Genomic DNA, 15,548 nt, shown 5'->3' with positions numbered 1-15,548 from the left:
GAGCCACCGATGGAAGAGTCGGCCACTGCCCCTCTATTTTCTGTAGCCCAGAGGACAAATACTAGGTTTTCAGAAAAACCTTATAAGTTCTAAGAAAAATAAACAAAGTAACCTGAAAGAATGTAAAAATCTGGCTTTACAAAGTACAGGCGATTATTCTGTGGCCAGCTTGCTGTTAGGACTGGGTTCATTTCACATTTTTTTCTGAGAGGCTACTTCACAATAACCCAGAGGGGACAGTAGGTCCGTTTTAGTTCTGGCTTCTGAGCTCCTGGATGGTCCTGTGTTACCACCCACCACCCAGAGCTGGCCCTCTGGGCACCCTGAACCCTTCCACAGCCATGACCTCCCGCTGCCCACTCAGGGCACCAGGGGGTGTCAGTGACCTGGTGATGACCTCACCTTTAGTCGAGACCCACCCTGGTCTAGGCCCAGGAGGGGACAGTACCTAGCATTTCACACAGAAAGACCCAGCCACGCAGTACCAGGAGCTCGGTTCTTTTAGTCTTGAGTGGTTTTGCTTATGGTTAGACTGTAAATTCAGTAAAGGATAGAAAGGTTATTTCGGTTTTGAAAATCAGTTAATTTGTGATTTATCTATTGAGTGAGGCAGTTGCATAGGGCATGTATAAGATGCTGGGGATGAGAGAAATGTAGAAGAAATAATACTTGCCCATCTTGGATGGATACAGTCTGAAACGAAAAGTGAAACAACGGAGACGACAGTGTAAGAACTGTCGGGATGCCTTATCTACAGGAAGGTGATTGGGTTACATCGTTGGTTTTGACTTCCCCATTCTGTGCAGCGTGACTTCTAGAGAGTTAGCTTTAATGGAAAAAATTCACCTGTGTTTGTGGGTTGGGTATTTTATATCTTAAAAATGTTATCCCAAGTTTTTGTTCTCATCACTGAATAACTTGGAGCTTAGGAATGAAACTTTTAAATAACCAGTTTTGTTTGTAACTGTTTTTATAACATGAGTACTTTGACTTTTCAGATGCCAATTCTACAGAGTTTGACCCTGAGACCAGTCATCCCGTGGTGAGTCCAGTGATTGAACCTCCCCAGGGCTTAGAAAGGTGTGGAAGGGGTGTTTTGAGAGTGATGGATGGTTGGAGACAGGAAATGAGACCACTGGGTCCTTCCCGAAGAACGCTGAGGCCCTGCACTTTCAGACCTGCCGGATGGGAAGAGCTTTCATTCTTCATTGTGAATTTCTCACTGTTCCCAGTTTGCCACATAAAGTTTTTAAGACAGGTACCACCCCAGCCATCTAGGGGGATCCTGATTAAAACAGTTCTCCATCCCGCTCCCCTTAGCTCCCAGAAGCACTGTATAGCAGTACTGGTAGGAAACACTTACATAGGTACTTGTTGTATGCTGGGCACTGTTCTCACCACTTTATATATATTAATTCATTTAATCCCCAACAACCCTGGGAGGTGGGCATATTATTAAGGAGCTGTTGGAATATAGTATTGATTTGTTTCACGGTAACCAGAGCTTTTCAAGGCCAGCATACCTTGTGTTATATCTCCTGCTGGAGGAATGTGGCTCAGGGGAAGGGACAGTGCCTTTATTTATCTTTGAATCCCCAGCCCTGGGGCGACGGGCCTGTTCTTGGTACTGAGGACCCTGTGATAAACAAGATGGACAAGGCATTTAATCTTGATCTCAGGGCACTTAAACACCATCAATATGTTTGTTGACTTGAAATTGAACTTTGCTAATACTAAGACTTCAGGAGGAGAAGAGCAAAGGTTTTGAGGTGTGGAACCTCAGGGGGGTGGGGAGCACGGGACTGGGCAGTGGGCTGGACTGTCATGGCTGGGTGCCTGGGCCACTCTCTCCATAGACGTTCGCTGAGCTCCCACTGGGACCTGGTGGACCCTAGCTGAGCATCTCTTTCCTTTGAGCAGCTCCTGAGTCTAGTAGAGGAGACGTGTTATCACATATCTAGTCTTGTATCCATACTGCTGTGTTAGTCTTTATTAGAACGTGCAGCCCGTTAGCACCTATGATCCAAAGTGCTGGGGGCAGGAATGGCCAAAGGAGGGAGCAGCTGTCTGGTCCTGCAGCTCATGAGGACCCTGCCCAATAAAGGATTAAAAATGATTATTGGGAAGCATTTTCCACTGTGACAAAACATCTCTTGTAAGGAAAGGCTGGGGAATCAGCCTGTACACAGGCTTGTTTCATTCAGAGCAGGTGGTCTGTCTCCTAACAGAGGCAGAGTTTGGTAGTGCATGTTTGTTTTTTAAACATCTCCAGGTCATAGACATGCCAGAACACAATCCTGGGCAGATGGGCGGAACCATGAGGCTGGGCAAGAGGAGAACCCTGTTCCAGACCAAGAACTCGGTCATGAGTAAGAGCTGCCTTCCACAGGCCTGGCCTTCGGCCCGGCACATCCAGGACGTGTGTCTTGGGGTGGTGCTGTGGCTCCAGAAGGCCAGGCTGGCATTTTTTATTTTGTTCTTGCTTTTGAAGTTCTTTTTTTCCCTTCCTAGTCATGCTCTTTTAGGACAGACTGTAATAGCCAAAGCAGCAGTGTGGGTCTAGAAAGGTCACAGGCAGTGCAGTCCAGGACCTGGGGACCGTGGGTGTGGACGACTCACCACAATAAGGCAGTTCGGTGAAATCCATTGTAGTCTGTTCTTTTCCTCTACTGTTAGGTTGAACTGTATGAAATTGCCAGTGTTGGCAATTTTTGTCCCATAAAAAAAGCAGTTTCATACAGGTCAACCTAAATAGATTTTATTCTAAAAGTACTAATAGGTGCTTAAAGATTTATGGAAAATTTGGGGAGGAAAATATTGAAGAAAATTACTCTGTTGGATTTTATTCTTTTGCCCACTGTGGGAAAATTCTGTCTTTAGTAGCAGGGGCACCCTGTGTCTGTCTGGGGGTGTGGTCACAGCACAGTTTGAGCCACTTGAGTGGTGATCTTCAGATTTTCCAACTCGAACGTTCTGTGGATTTGGGGATCTCACCCGGCAGCCGCCATGGGTCAGGAAAGCAGCCCGTTTGCAAATGCAGCCCTTGTTCAGGGGAGCCAGCAGTGCTCAGGAGCTGTGATGATGGTGCCGGCCCCAAGGGTCATCCTGTAGCTCTCAGGACGTCTTTCTCAGGGCTTCGGCTGTTTGGTACATCTGGATTTGTCTTCCCAGGCGGTTTCCAGCAGGAAAGTGCTCGTACCTTGGTGATCATGTGTTGCTGGGGGTTAGTGCAAGTCTGTCTGTTACAGTTTTCCTTGGTGTGGTCAAAGAGTCAAAGACAAGATTTAGTCTAAACTGCCCTGCCATGAGCAGGTGACTGTGGTGGCAGGAGAATCATAGAAGTAACTTTCAAAAGGCCTGGCTGTGGAGACGATAGAGGCAAGTGGGAAGCAGAATGTGGCTGTGAATAGATTCAGAAGTCTTGACATCAGCCTGCCTCTTTTGTCAGGGAAACTCTATGGGGACCCAGATTACTTGGAAGAAAGGCACCGCCACAGATTTGAGGTGAGGATTGAGCTCTGGGCCCTTTAAAATGTTCTCCTTTCTGTCACTCTGGAAACACCATAAGCGGAGAGCCCAGCACAATTACTCTTCATGCTTCAACAGGTGAATCCAGTCTTGAAAAAGTGTTTGGAAGATCAAGGCTTGAAGTTTGTTGGCCAAGATATTGGAGGAGAGAGAATGGAAATCGTGGAGTTGGAAGGTGATTACTTGGGCAGTTGTATTTAATGGAAAACTTAGGAAGGTTTTCTTGGCGTGTGGGAAAATATAAAAATATTAGTGTTGCCCTTGCCCTAACAATTGGGAGCAGCACTGCCTTGTGGGGGGCAGGGGTCTTGGAGAACGAGGTGTCTGGAGCCCTGGGAAGCTCATTCTTGCGCCTGGGACTTGGTACTTAAGCCCCACTTCTGATCTAACGTGACCTGCATGACTCCATCCCGTGGAAGTCGGGGGCTGGGGGAGCTGGGGACAGGAACCGGGAGAGGAGGCCCCATCAGCCGGGAGGGTGACAGCGTGCGGGGGGCGTCAGACCTCCCGTGCTTCGTGGTTACCTTTACCCAGGTTCAAATTAAGAAGCTATTGTTAAATACTTTTAGGGTCTGTGGAAGTAAGAAACATTTAACGAGAGTTTTTTCTCGTCTTTTACATTTTATGTACACATACATAATGAAGCTGTTTCTTTTACATTTCTGCTTCAGATCATCCCTTTTTTGTTGGAGTTCAGTACCATCCTGAGTTCCTGTCCAGACCTATCAAGCCTTCCCCACCATACTTTGGCCTCCTCCTGGCCTCTGTGGGGAGGCTCCCGCATTACCTCCAGAAAGGCTGCAGGCTGTCGCCCAGGTGGGTCAGGCTTCTCTCATCCTCCAGGTGGTCGGTGATGCATTATGGTGATGAGAGTGCTTCCTAGGTGCTCCTTCTCACACTGACATGCGGGTGTCCTCTCCTCCCCCAGGGTTTTCTCAGGCTGCTTTGTGCCACCCTGACCTTCCCCTGGCTTCGTCGCCAGGTCCCCCTCTCTCCAGCATCTGGGTTCTGGGATTACATTTGGCAGTTGGACCCTACGGTCCATGGAGAACTGTGGTTTTTCACGGGGTGTTGGCCACAGCCCTGGTGGATTTCATGCCCCATTGCTACCTTTATCCAGAACCAGTTAGTTACTCTGAGTTGGTGGTTAGGGTGTCAAGACTGAAGTATAAATTGAAGGTAGATCTTGTAACCAGAAGAAGAAGATCCCTCGACAGCTTCAAGCTAAATATGCAGTGTAGTAAAGGGTCTTCCTGATTTCTGCTGTGTGCAGACAAGTGTCCCTGTAGTAATGGTGGCTACAGAAACAGGGAAGTAAAACAAGTTTTTGGTGGGAGATGACGAATAAACCATCTCAATTCTACAGGGACACCTACAGTGACAGAAGTGGAAGCAGCTCCCCTGACTCTGAAATCACTGAATTGAAGTTTCCATCAATAAATCATGATTGATGGTAATGTAAGTGATATTTTTAAGCTTTAGGTTTTTTGTTTGTTTTTTCAATGGTGATAACACAAGAATTGCAAGAATATCATGAAAGTTTAGTGTTGAAAATTTTTATCTGCCAGAGAATGAAAGTGGGAAGGTCAGCATGGGCATCAAATGAGTGAGGCCCCTCCAGGTTACAGTGCACCTGTCTGCCCTGTTTGGGGGACTCCCTTGAGGGGACACTAGTTACCAGACAGTTGTCTCCTTACTGATGGCTACATTCAGGTGTCAATCTGACCAAATCTGGGAGAACTGGACTCTTAGACCCTTGTTATTTCATGTAGCCATAAACTTAGAGATCTTTAAGGAGGTGACAGGTATGACAGCATGGTATTGGTCATTTTCGCAGAGCCTCAAGCTTTCGTCAGGAAGTGCTTTAAAGCTGATACATGCAACATACAGCACTTTTATGTTGATTGCTGCTTATTTTGGAAATCTCTTAAAATCCAAATGATTATTGAATAAACCTTGAATGTTTGTCTTTATAGTGATAGGGTTTATAAGTGATAGGGTTTATAAGTTTATAAAGTGCAGTAGGTGTGGGCACTGCCATGAATTGTATCAAGTCCTATTAAGATAACCGAGCAAACTGTCAGCAAAAACACACATTCTGCTGGTGAGGGTATCAGAGGGGGTTATGGATATCAGTCTGGCATCTGTGGTGTCCGAAAGGAGAACCAGGGATGTGGTATGGCCCCATATGTGGGGGGTCCCGCCACAGGGAAGATGAGCTCCTGCCCGAGACACGGGCAGGCAGCCTCCCTGAATCCTGCACACTTTGCATTCTCCACCAGTGGGCCTTCCCCCTGCACAGGTCTGGTCTAGTGGGCACACGGCCCTCCCCCCTTCTGCCTTGGTCGATGAGCCACCTGGCCTGTGATGACCTTAGCTGAGTGGGTGGGCCTGAGAAGTAGGTTCGTATCAGGAGGAGGGCATTGGTTGCTTACTCTCTGTCAAGTAAGCATTTAGCACAGATGAACTCATTAATCTTCTCCACCACATAGTTTGCTGTAGGCTGTTTGCTTGTCTAAGAAACTTCCATAAAGGGAAAGGAAGCTTTAATAGTAAAGGGGTAGATATTTGATCAGTTATATGGAATTTCTAACTGCCTTGCTAAGTGGAGAATTTCCTTTTGGTGGCACTGTTCAGAGGCTGGGTGCTATGGAAAAAGATTGCTTGTATTGGGGCAGAGGTAGAAGTCCATGTAAAATCTTGAAAATGTATGATTCTATAGGAATGATACACTTAGCGTCTAATTATTCATCCTAGGCTCCTACATCTGGTCTTCAGTGAAAAACAGGCATAGTTTGTACCATAGCAGCGGACTATAAATTCTAACTTTCTGCTTTAACATACATCACATAATTCCTCCACTTATTTTTAAACAGGAGTGATTCTTCGACAGCCTTCGGACTTTGAGAATTTACAGCTTTGATTTTACACACAGCTTTTGACACTTCCTTTAAATTATGTTTTTATTAAGATTATTTTATTACGGGGAAAGGTATTTGGAAGACTTTGTGACTTGCATGTCCCATCCCGTGTATCGGCTCCTGCACTGTGCGCTGCCTGGTGTCTGACACTCCTTCGCGGTCCATGAGCCTCTCAGCCGAGAAGCAGGACACTGGGCGGGAGTAGAGGACAGACAGGGGCTGGCGGGGGGCCATCCATCACCTTGTTCTCCAGCTACCTCACGTCACTGTGGATTCGGGTGTGTAGCCCATTGCTCCCCCTTGGATGCCCAAACCGTTATAAAAAGTGAGCCCTGCGGACTTGGTGAGCACGGAGGGTAATTTTAGCTAGTGCTTACAACACTTGGTGCTGGTAACCTGAGGGCATTGCTTGCCACTAAGAGCAGTGAAACCAGAAACAAAGCCTTGGCCCTGCACTGTGTGGCCGCTCAGTGCCAACTGTGGCTGGTACTTGTTGTCTAAAGGGACGGTCAGTTTGGTGTCACGTGAAACGGCAAGAAGTCTGCGTCCCTCTGAAGTGTGATGTTAGACTCCCTGTCCTCCGGCTGTGCTTCTCTTCCGGGGGCTGGGAAACTCCTTGCATCAAGGGGTCGCTTCAGAAAGAACAAAGAATCTTTTGGGGAAACTGCCTCTAAAACCCTCTCATGTAGACAGCTTTGCTCGAGGGGACTTTTTCCTTCCGGAATGGTGTTATGGCCGTTGAAATGCATTATGAAAAGCTATTTTCTTAATGTGATGTAATGATGGGCACAGCTGTGTGCCCACTATATTCTGCCTGGACTCCGTGCATTCTCTAACTTAAGAAATAAATAAAGCAGAACAAGACACACTTTGTAATACTTCTTTTTCGTGGCCAGATGGAAAACGTCTGAGCCCGGTGTCAGATGTGCCTGTGTGCGGTCCCCCAAACTGTCAGTGCCAGGCTCTCCTCCAGGAGAGCAGCCTTAAGTGGATGATCTGATAGTTTAAAAACTAAGAGGGGAGCCTTTCTTTTTAATAGGAACCAGAATTTCCCCCAAACCTTTCAAATTCAGGTTCTCGGCTTATGAAGATAGAGATTCAAAGAGGCACGGGTGCCGAGTACACTGCTTGATCTTGAGCAAGGGGGAATTCATTATTTATGAAGGAGGTCCTTCCCTCTGCCGGGCGTGGACCTGGGAGGCCAGGGAGCAGCAGACCAAAGACATGTGTGAGCCAGCAGGACTGCTTTATCCCCCACAGCCTTCCAGGGCCAGGTCATTGTCCTGAGTGGTTTTTCCTCCAAAGTGAAATGAGCACTGTTGAATCCATGCCCCTGGTGGCATGTTGGTGATGTTTGCACCCACCACCCATGCTGTGGCAGCTGAGCACACTTCCTCATGAGCCAGCTCCTCTGCAGTCGGTCTGAGGCAGGGGCTCAGGGCTCAGGCCGGTGATCAACAGCCTGTACTCATCGACATTTGAGAAATTAGGGGTTGAGGAGAAAAATGTTTCTTTCTCACCATTTGGCCAGGCTGCTCCATCAGAGAGATCCAGAAAAGAAGTAGGCTCCCTTTTATCCTTCCACTCACTGGACCAAGGCCACCATCACTGCTGGGGCCCAGAAGCTGGTGTACCTGCCCCCTGGCCAAGAGCAGCCCAGCTGCATTTGTCTCCGTTTCTCATGGACTGAAATCAAAGAACACTTACAGAGGGCTTCATGCTTGTCTTGGTACTTTGAATGTGGCCGATTGGGTGCATTCTAACCTCTTTTCCCACCTGGTGGTCCCATCAGACAGTCGTCAATCATTTTTATAAAAGCTGTTCCCCAAACTGAGGGCTCTGACATGCCCATTGGTGACAGCCAGCGCTCCCTGCAACAGTGAGGACTTGAGTGGGTGTGGGGTGGTTTGCAAAAGTCTCGGAGGGGTCAGATGTTCCCGTCCCTGCCTTTAAGAGTGCCTCAGCTGACCAGTTGTTGAGTGCTGGCCACTTGCATAACCCTTCTAGAAAAGGGACCCCAAATGGCTTTATGGGCTTGCAAAGCCCAACCAGCTTTGCCACATGGGCTGTGACAGACAGGACCATACCAGGGATGAGGGCTGAAGCCGAGACTGTACAGGAGGGTGGCCTTCCATGCCCAGTGTTGACTGACCAGTGCTCAGAGGCTTCTCCTTGGGGAGGACACCTGGCCAAGTTCCTCCAGTGTCCTTCACTTCAACCCAGGTGACCTGGGCAAGTTCTTAGCAGTCTGGAGCAGTGCAACTGCAACACGACCTCACCCTGCCTTTGTAGAAACCAGCTATTTCCCAGTAAGAGCATTTCTGGCATGTGCCTGGCACGTGGAAGGTGCTCAGAAATGGCTCCCCTCTGACTTCTTGAGCAGCCCATCCTCTGTGCACTTCTCAAGCAGCCTCTGTAGACCTGGCTCAGGCACTGTGGTTGGGTGTCCCTGAGGAGCTCAGAGTTTGGTAATCTGTCATGAGATAGGCACCCACTGCCACATTGGGTCCCTAGAAAGAACCATTCTTGCCCCAGGTGCATGTAATTTATTAGAGCTTTGACCATCACAAGTCCCAGCAAGCCAGGCGTGGGGGCTGCAGGGTGGCCTGTCTGTCCTGTAACCACAGTTAGGGAATGTGCCTTGCCAGCTGCAGAGGGGCTCTCCCAAGATGATGAATTCCTTTCTGGCCGTCTAGCGGACTGGAGTCATAGACCCCAGCCTGGGCACAATGAGCATTTTAGAGAGAGGGACAGTCAGCCCTAGGATAGCTCTGGCTAAGTTTTTACAAGTTTTTTCTGAAAGTAAGGTTCCTTGGGGATTGTGCCAAGAGCAATTTCTGAGCTAAACAGACCGGGGTCTGCTCAGGATTGTAGCTGCGTGGGGACCGCCCTGTGTGTGGGCAGCGTTGTGGATGGAGCGAGGAAGCGTGGCGAGCATTCCCATCCACCTCTGAGCAGCCCAGACGGGTTTTATTGGGAGGACTTCGGCTCAACTAGGAAACCGCTGCATCTCCCAGGCTAAGCATGGGCTCCCCCGCCCCACCCTCGCCTGCCCGCTGGGGCCCTCACAGGACGCAGCAGGTGCAGGAGACAGGCCTGTGCCGCTGCAGCTCCTGCTGGAGCTGCTCCTTCTCCACCGTCAACACCTTCACCCTCTCTTCCAGCTTGCTCAGCTCTGCCATCCACTTCTGGGGGGACATCGTGGAAGCGGATGTCTAAACTGACATCGTCTCACACCCATGCACCCTCCACCCAGGGTTGACTGATGGAGGAAGGCAAGGCCCAGAGCGCCTGGGGGGCCTGCTTCAGGCCACTGGGCACCATATTGACAGTGCTAGGTGGGGAAGCTGGGTCCCCGGGCCATGCCACCATCTCTGACCAAGTCAGCCCTGGGGTCTTGAGGGAAGCCGCCTGACCTGAGGGTTCTGCCGGCATCCCTTGCCCTGGGATGACCCGTCCTCACAGCCTCCTCAAGTACCAGGGGCAGGCTCAGGTTGGCAGCCCCCCACCACATCCTTCCCTCTCCATCAGCCCCTTACCCTCCTCTGCTTTTCTGCCACCTGATGTTTCCCTCTTGAAAAGGCTTTTCCTTGGGACTCTGTCCAGCACCCATATCTTAAGTGTGTCCCCCAAGATGCAGTACACAGTCCTCAGGGTTGTCTTGAAACTTCTCAATGTTCTACTCTTCGCAGCTCCCCCAGCCACACAACAGTGGAATACGGCATATAGTGGGGTTATTTCAATCCAGTCCCTCCAGTGTACTCATGAGGTGATGGAGGACCAGCAGAAACCTGATGGCTTGCCCAGGACTGCTCAGTGAGTGGCTGAAGGGGCCCAGGGCCAGCTTGTCTCCCACCCCACCCAACAAGGCCTCGGCCACTTACCTGCCTGCACCACTCCTGGATGGCACAGACGGACAGTGGGCCCTGGGTGCTCCCGTCCCGCCGCAGGAAAACCTCCCCCTGGTCTGTCTCATAAAGCTGCAGCTCGGCCTGGGCCTTGGGGGCGTGCACGCTCAGGCGGATCACCTTGGTAAGGACAGCAGCAGCTGTGGCGGGCACTGCACTGGACAGTTTGCAGCCCAAATCCTGCCTTGCTTGCTGCTGAGGGCAGCCTGGCGGGGCTAGAGGCAGGGCTGTTTCCAATTCTTCTCCAGTCTCTCTTATCCCCAACTCCCCTTCACCACCACCCCCGCCCAGCACCGCTCAGCAGAGTAGATGTAGGCCATCATGTGTAGAGTGATGACATGATGGATGACAAAACAGACCCAGAGACCTTCCTGTCCCACAGCTCACCTTGAGGGGGGTGCTGGAGGCAGAGGTGCTGACCACGGGGATGAAGGTGAGTGTGTAGGCGTGGGGGAAGACCTGGGGCTTGAAGCCCTGCAGGATGGAGTCCACCAGCAGGCGCACGCGGTCCTCATCATGGTGGCTGCAGCGGATGCCCTGCACCAGGCCGCTGTCCTCCACGCCCACGAACAGGCTGCCGCCCTCGCTGTTAAGGAAGGCGCACACGTAGCGCCGCAGGTGGTGCTTGAAGGCCAGGCTCAGGTACTCGCCACCGCCCCGCTTAAACTCCACATTGCGCGTCTCGCTGCCCAGGAAGGCGCCCTGGAAGAGCCGCTCCTGGCCCAGGATCTCCTGGTGCACGATGGCGCTGTCGGAGCGTGCACCACTGGGCCGGCCCCAGGAACTCCGCCACCGCTGGGCCAGGGCCCGGGTGGGAGGGGTGTCAGTGAGCCGGGCTGGTGGGAAGCTGGAGCCTGGGCTGGGGCCAGGGCTCGGGCCACCGTCCTCCTCCTGCTGGGGTGAGGGACAAGAGTTGGAAGCCCCAACCTTGGCGGTGACAGGGACAGACTGCCAGAGCCCCACCTCCACCCGCTAGGGTCCAGCCCACTCGGGCATCCTGATGTCTCCGCCCAAGCGGAGGGGTCTAATTCTGCCCACCACCATGCAACCAATGCAGGAAACCCTGCTGGGTCAAGGGTTTGAAGCAGCCACAGCTCTTTCCCCGCTGGGCTGCCCTCTTCCCAGGTGGACAATGGGACGCATTGTGGCTAAGAAGAGCTGTCCTACCCAAGGTTGGGGGCTGGGACACCTGTGGGCCAAACTCTTCCCACTTGGGTTGTGGGCCTATCCTCCCACAGAGGATAGGCCTCTGAAGCCCAGGACTGGATCATTCCAGGAGCCATCTCAGTGCCCTGAGGTCCCCTGTGACAGAGCTTCGGATCTCTGGATTGAGAGGGGCTCCCAGAGACCCCACACTATTCCTGAGCTCACTGAAACCCTTGCCCATCGCTTTTGGGACCACTGACCAGTCCTCCTGAATCTCAGCTTTCCTCTGGCCTCCTGAGTCCCTTCCATGGTTTCTGCTCTGTTCAAGGGCTCTGGGCATGAGCATGCTCATGGCCACTTCTCTAGTCTGGGCCTCATCAGTCAGCCCCTCACTGGACTCCCTGCCTCCAGGCTCTCCCTGTCCCATCCATCCTCCTCCTCCTCCTCCTCCTCACTGACCCTAGATGCAAGTCAGATTGTCACTCCTCTCTTACTGGGTTCTCTGTTGCCTTCCCTGGCTCCCCGCTGCCTTCAAGTCTCTGGAAGCGGCTTCCAGGGCTGGGAGCTCAGTGTGCACTGAGGCATGGCGATGAGGGGCACATGCCTACCCACCCTGCAGCTCCAAGAGAAGACAAATTTATCAGAAGCATGAGAAAACTGTCATACAAACGTGAAATCAAGCTCACAGGCCTTGAAATGTAAGTCACAGAGCTGTTTAGTTCTGCAACAATTTACACATCATGGCGTTTTCACCCCAAGAGAAAAGAAAAACCAAGATCACCTGTCTCAAGTGTTCTACCACCACCTTGGTGACTTCACTGCTCCCTCCGCCCCATAAAGGCCAGCCTTTTGGTGCTCTGCCTTGGTCTCATAGCCTGGGTGGCCTGGTCCCTGCCCTCTGGCCCAGCTTTCTTCCTTAGTTCCCCTGCAGCTCCAGGGACACCAAATGGCTTGTCCTTCTACAAACGCAACATTCTCCCTCACCCCCGTTCCTTTGTACATGCCATGTCCCTTTCCCTGGAATGTCCTTCCCCTGAGTGCCTGTCCCTAAGTCCCAGCCTGCATTTCACTTCCCCTGTGAATTTGTCCCCAGAGAGCAGTGAGGACCCTCCTGTCTTCCCACAGCTCCAGGTGGCCACCTCGCAGCTTTGTAACTGGCTGTGTCTGGCTGTGCCCATAGACGGAGGGCCCTTGAGGGCAGGGCCAAGCCTTTGCTGTCCACTTTACTGCCAGGCACAGAGCGGGCATTGGTGTTTGTCAACAAATGAATGTGGTAGACCAAGAGAAAATTGGGGCCCCTGTGTATCCTAAGGCCTGGGCTGGCCAGGCCCAGAGACTGGGCTACAGAAGGACCCAGGGAGGCGTTCCACACTCCGGCCTTTCTTCACATGCTTCCATGCTGGAGGCAAACTGTTAGAGTCAGTGTCCCTCTGGGAGTAAGCTGGCAGTGCCAGCTTCAGGCCATGGTCATTTGAGTAGCAGCCCCCAAGTGTGCAGATTTGTCTCTGGTTCCTCAAAGACACCCTCCACCCCCACCCAGCACAGGCCATCCACACCCAGGCCTCTCCCCTGGTGAGGCTCTGGGGCTCGCAGGCCTGGTGGTTCCGGGAATGCCTCACTTACCTCTTTGTGGGTTGAGGGCCCTCGGCCCTTACCCAACACCAGCTCCTTCCCGCGGGCCACCAGCTCCTTGAGGATCTGGTGCTCTGCCAAGGCTGCTTGCAGGCGCCTGGGGAGGGAGGCCAGGGTGTCCTCATGGGTGGCCACTTGCACCAGTGCATAGGCCTTCCGTGGCCGCCTCACCACCTCAATGTGCTCCCGCGCCACCGGCAGCTCCAGCCGCTCCAGAGTGTCTCGCAGCAGGCAGGCAAGCACGGGCACTGAGAACTGGGGGTTCAGGTGTCCCACATAGAGAATATGTGTGCTGGGAGCCGCCTCAAGGCCTGAGTGCTCAGGCAGGGCCTCTTCTGAGGGGGGTTGCTGCAAGTGCTGCTTGCCTGGGGGCTCCATGAGGGCTCCTGCACCTGTGTTTGTGGTGATCTCTTCCTGGGGGTCTCTGGAGGGGTGTCCCTCGGAAGGGCTTCTAGGATTCCTCATCGCTGGCTGTTCCTCTCAGGCCCCAGGCTCTCAGCTTGGCCCAGGGCCTCCAAGGGGACTCAAGGGGTGCCAAGGCTCCTGGGAGGTTCACAGATTGACAGGGGCTGGGCAGGGCCAGAGAGAGAGAGAGGGAGGGTAGAGGGCCAGCAAGAAGGGGCTTGCCACCCCTCCAAGGCCTAGGACAGGAAAGAGGAGAGTCAGCCAGGGCTGAGCCAGAGAACAGAGCACATGAGCCTGCCCCTCATTCCACAAGGGAAGACTGAGGGGATCTGCTCAAAGAGAGGAAGAAGGGACTAGAACTCAGTTCTCTTGAGGGCCCACCATATCCTTTCATTGGCCCCAGGGTCCTGTCTTTCCTCCCCAATCCACAGGCTGCGGCCTCTTAGGTGCCCTCAGGGTTTCCTGCCCACCAGAGATTACCGCTGCCTCTAGGCACCACAGAAACCTTCTTAAGGGGCCTTTGGAGAAGAGGCCTTAACCCAGGGCTCTGAGGCCTCGCTGCAGCCCCACTGCTGCTTCTCCTCGCCTGGTCTGAGCCTGATGTGAGCCCAGTAGAGGCTCTGAAACAGTCAGGGCTAGGGCAGAAGGTTTTAGGGCAGAGGTTCTTATGCTCTGGGTACACTGAGGAAAGCTAGGGCCCCTCCCCAGAAAAACGGCCTTTGCACATATATATATAATCTGAGGAGGCTCATGGGCCTTTCTTAAGAACTGCCAGTCTAGACCGAATCCTCTGGCTTGGGTCCAAAGAGCAGAAGCGAGGAGAGGCAGAATGAGGGTCAGAGCTGAGACCCTTGCGTACCCCCACTCCACCTCCCACCAAGCCAGGGGCTTCCCTCCTGAGCTGTGCACACACGTGCACACACCAGCCCCTCCACTCACCCCCACACACCCAGCCTCTGGTCTGTGTGGCAGGTACCACTGGGCCGCATCTTTTCAGATTGGATCTTCGAGGCAGTCAGGGCCTGTGGGCCACCACGGCTGGGGTGGGGGCATTCAGGGCAAACAGGAATAGGAGAAAAACCTATCACCCTCATGGCCTGATGGTTCCTGGGGGCATGTGGGAGGTGCCAGCCCTGAGCTCCCGCAGCCCCTTGACCCCTGGACAGCAGCTCCAAGGGCACTTGGGGGCTGGGCACAGGGCAGGGAGAACCAGGGCTGTAGGAATTGGGCGGGGCCTGTGCAACTACCTCTGTGAGCTCATGAGAGTCAACAATGCCTTCCTGGCCAGGCTCAGGCAAGCAGGGTTGGGAAGTCAAGCAGGAAAACTCCTCCCCCACCCCCACCCCCACCGTAAACAGATATAGCTGTAAACAGATACACCAAGCAGCTTGGCCGTGGGGCTCCCTCTTGGCAGCTCCCAGAATCCAGACATACTTCCTCCCTCTGTAACATCTCCCTAGGCCCCAGAGTCCACACAGGTCCCCTGGTGCCACAAGTCCCCACCTACTCCTTCAGTCACCAGTCCCAGACTCCACTGAGCACTAACAGGGCCCAGCTACTCCCGGGATGGATCAGAATGCACACAGTTGGTTCCAGGGCTCCCCAGGAACCAACTTGGTTCCAGGTCCTTCTTTATGCCAGAGACAGAGGTTGCTGTCCAGAAAAGCCCTGAAAAGTAGTCAAGCATTGCCATCTCTTTTGAAGGACAGGCTGTCACCTACTGTTTGACAAGAACCAAGACATGGTGATATATAGCCTTTATTAATACAGAAATCTGTTCTTGGGTGGGTGGGGCTTTGATAGTGCTTTTCATTATGCAGATATAGGCAGCACTTTCCCACACTGCTTCTGGAAGTCCTGATTGGGGGCAGGGAGGGTAGAGTTGAAAGGCAGATGCTTCAGACAGGGGAAGCTGTTTGACAGTGTTGAAAAGGCTGCCTTCCTTCTCTGAGCAGCCATTCTGAAGATGTTAATGAATTCTTGTTTCCCTTAGGGACTGAGGCAGAAG

At 52.5% G+C, this 15,548-nt stretch overlaps 2 protein-coding genes across 8 annotated transcripts in view; one reads left to right on the top strand and one right to left on the bottom strand.

Annotated features, from left to right (window-relative positions):
* The window catches only part of CTPS1 (CTP synthase 1), a 30,368-nt gene extending 23,053 nt beyond the window's left edge, over positions 1-7,315 (top strand). For all 3 annotated transcript variants that reach the window (XM_004426034.3, XM_087446174.1, XM_087446175.1), the window contains exons 13-19: positions 999-1,042; positions 2,273-2,369; positions 3,449-3,504; positions 3,607-3,703; positions 4,200-4,344; positions 4,895-4,986; positions 6,405-7,315. In XM_004426034.3, coding sequence (XP_004426091.1) covers positions 999-1,042; positions 2,273-2,369; positions 3,449-3,504; positions 3,607-3,703; positions 4,200-4,344; positions 4,895-4,979 — 524 coding nt within the window. In that variant the 3' untranslated portion in view covers positions 4,980-4,986; positions 6,405-7,315. The remainder of the gene's footprint in view (positions 1-998; positions 1,043-2,272; positions 2,370-3,448; positions 3,505-3,606; positions 3,704-4,199; positions 4,345-4,894; positions 4,987-6,404) is intronic.
* A 1,585-nt stretch (positions 7,316-8,900) lies between these two features.
* Positions 8,901-13,903, bottom strand: SLFNL1 (schlafen like 1). Of its 5 annotated transcripts, none has more exons than XM_087446176.1 (4): positions 13,058-13,596; positions 10,745-11,242; positions 10,334-10,477; positions 8,901-9,637 (listed from the first exon to the last, which is right to left on the bottom strand). In XM_087446176.1, the coding sequence occupies exons 1-4, from the start codon at positions 13,511-13,513 to the stop codon at positions 9,515-9,517; spliced, it is 1,221 nt and encodes a 406-aa protein (XP_087302302.1). In that variant the 5' UTR covers positions 13,514-13,596; the 3' UTR covers positions 8,901-9,514. The 5 variants fall into 5 exon arrangements, with proteins under 5 accessions (XP_087302302.1, XP_014639712.2, XP_087302305.1 ...); XM_014784226.2 differs by having other exon boundaries at positions 10,745-11,253; positions 13,117-13,596; XM_087446179.1 differs by having other exon boundaries at positions 10,745-11,089; positions 13,127-13,596.
* Positions 13,904-15,548: the final 1,645 nt, after the last annotated feature.

This window comes from Ceratotherium simum, chromosome 22, assembly GCF_057802395.1.
Source record: "Ceratotherium simum simum isolate JZ-2026a chromosome 22, ASM5780239v1, whole genome shotgun sequence".
NCBI lineage: Eukaryota > Metazoa > Chordata > Mammalia > Perissodactyla > Rhinocerotidae > Ceratotherium > Ceratotherium simum.
The sequence above is the reverse complement of the archived record's forward strand: the minus strand, read 5'-3'. Positions and strand labels throughout refer to the sequence as shown.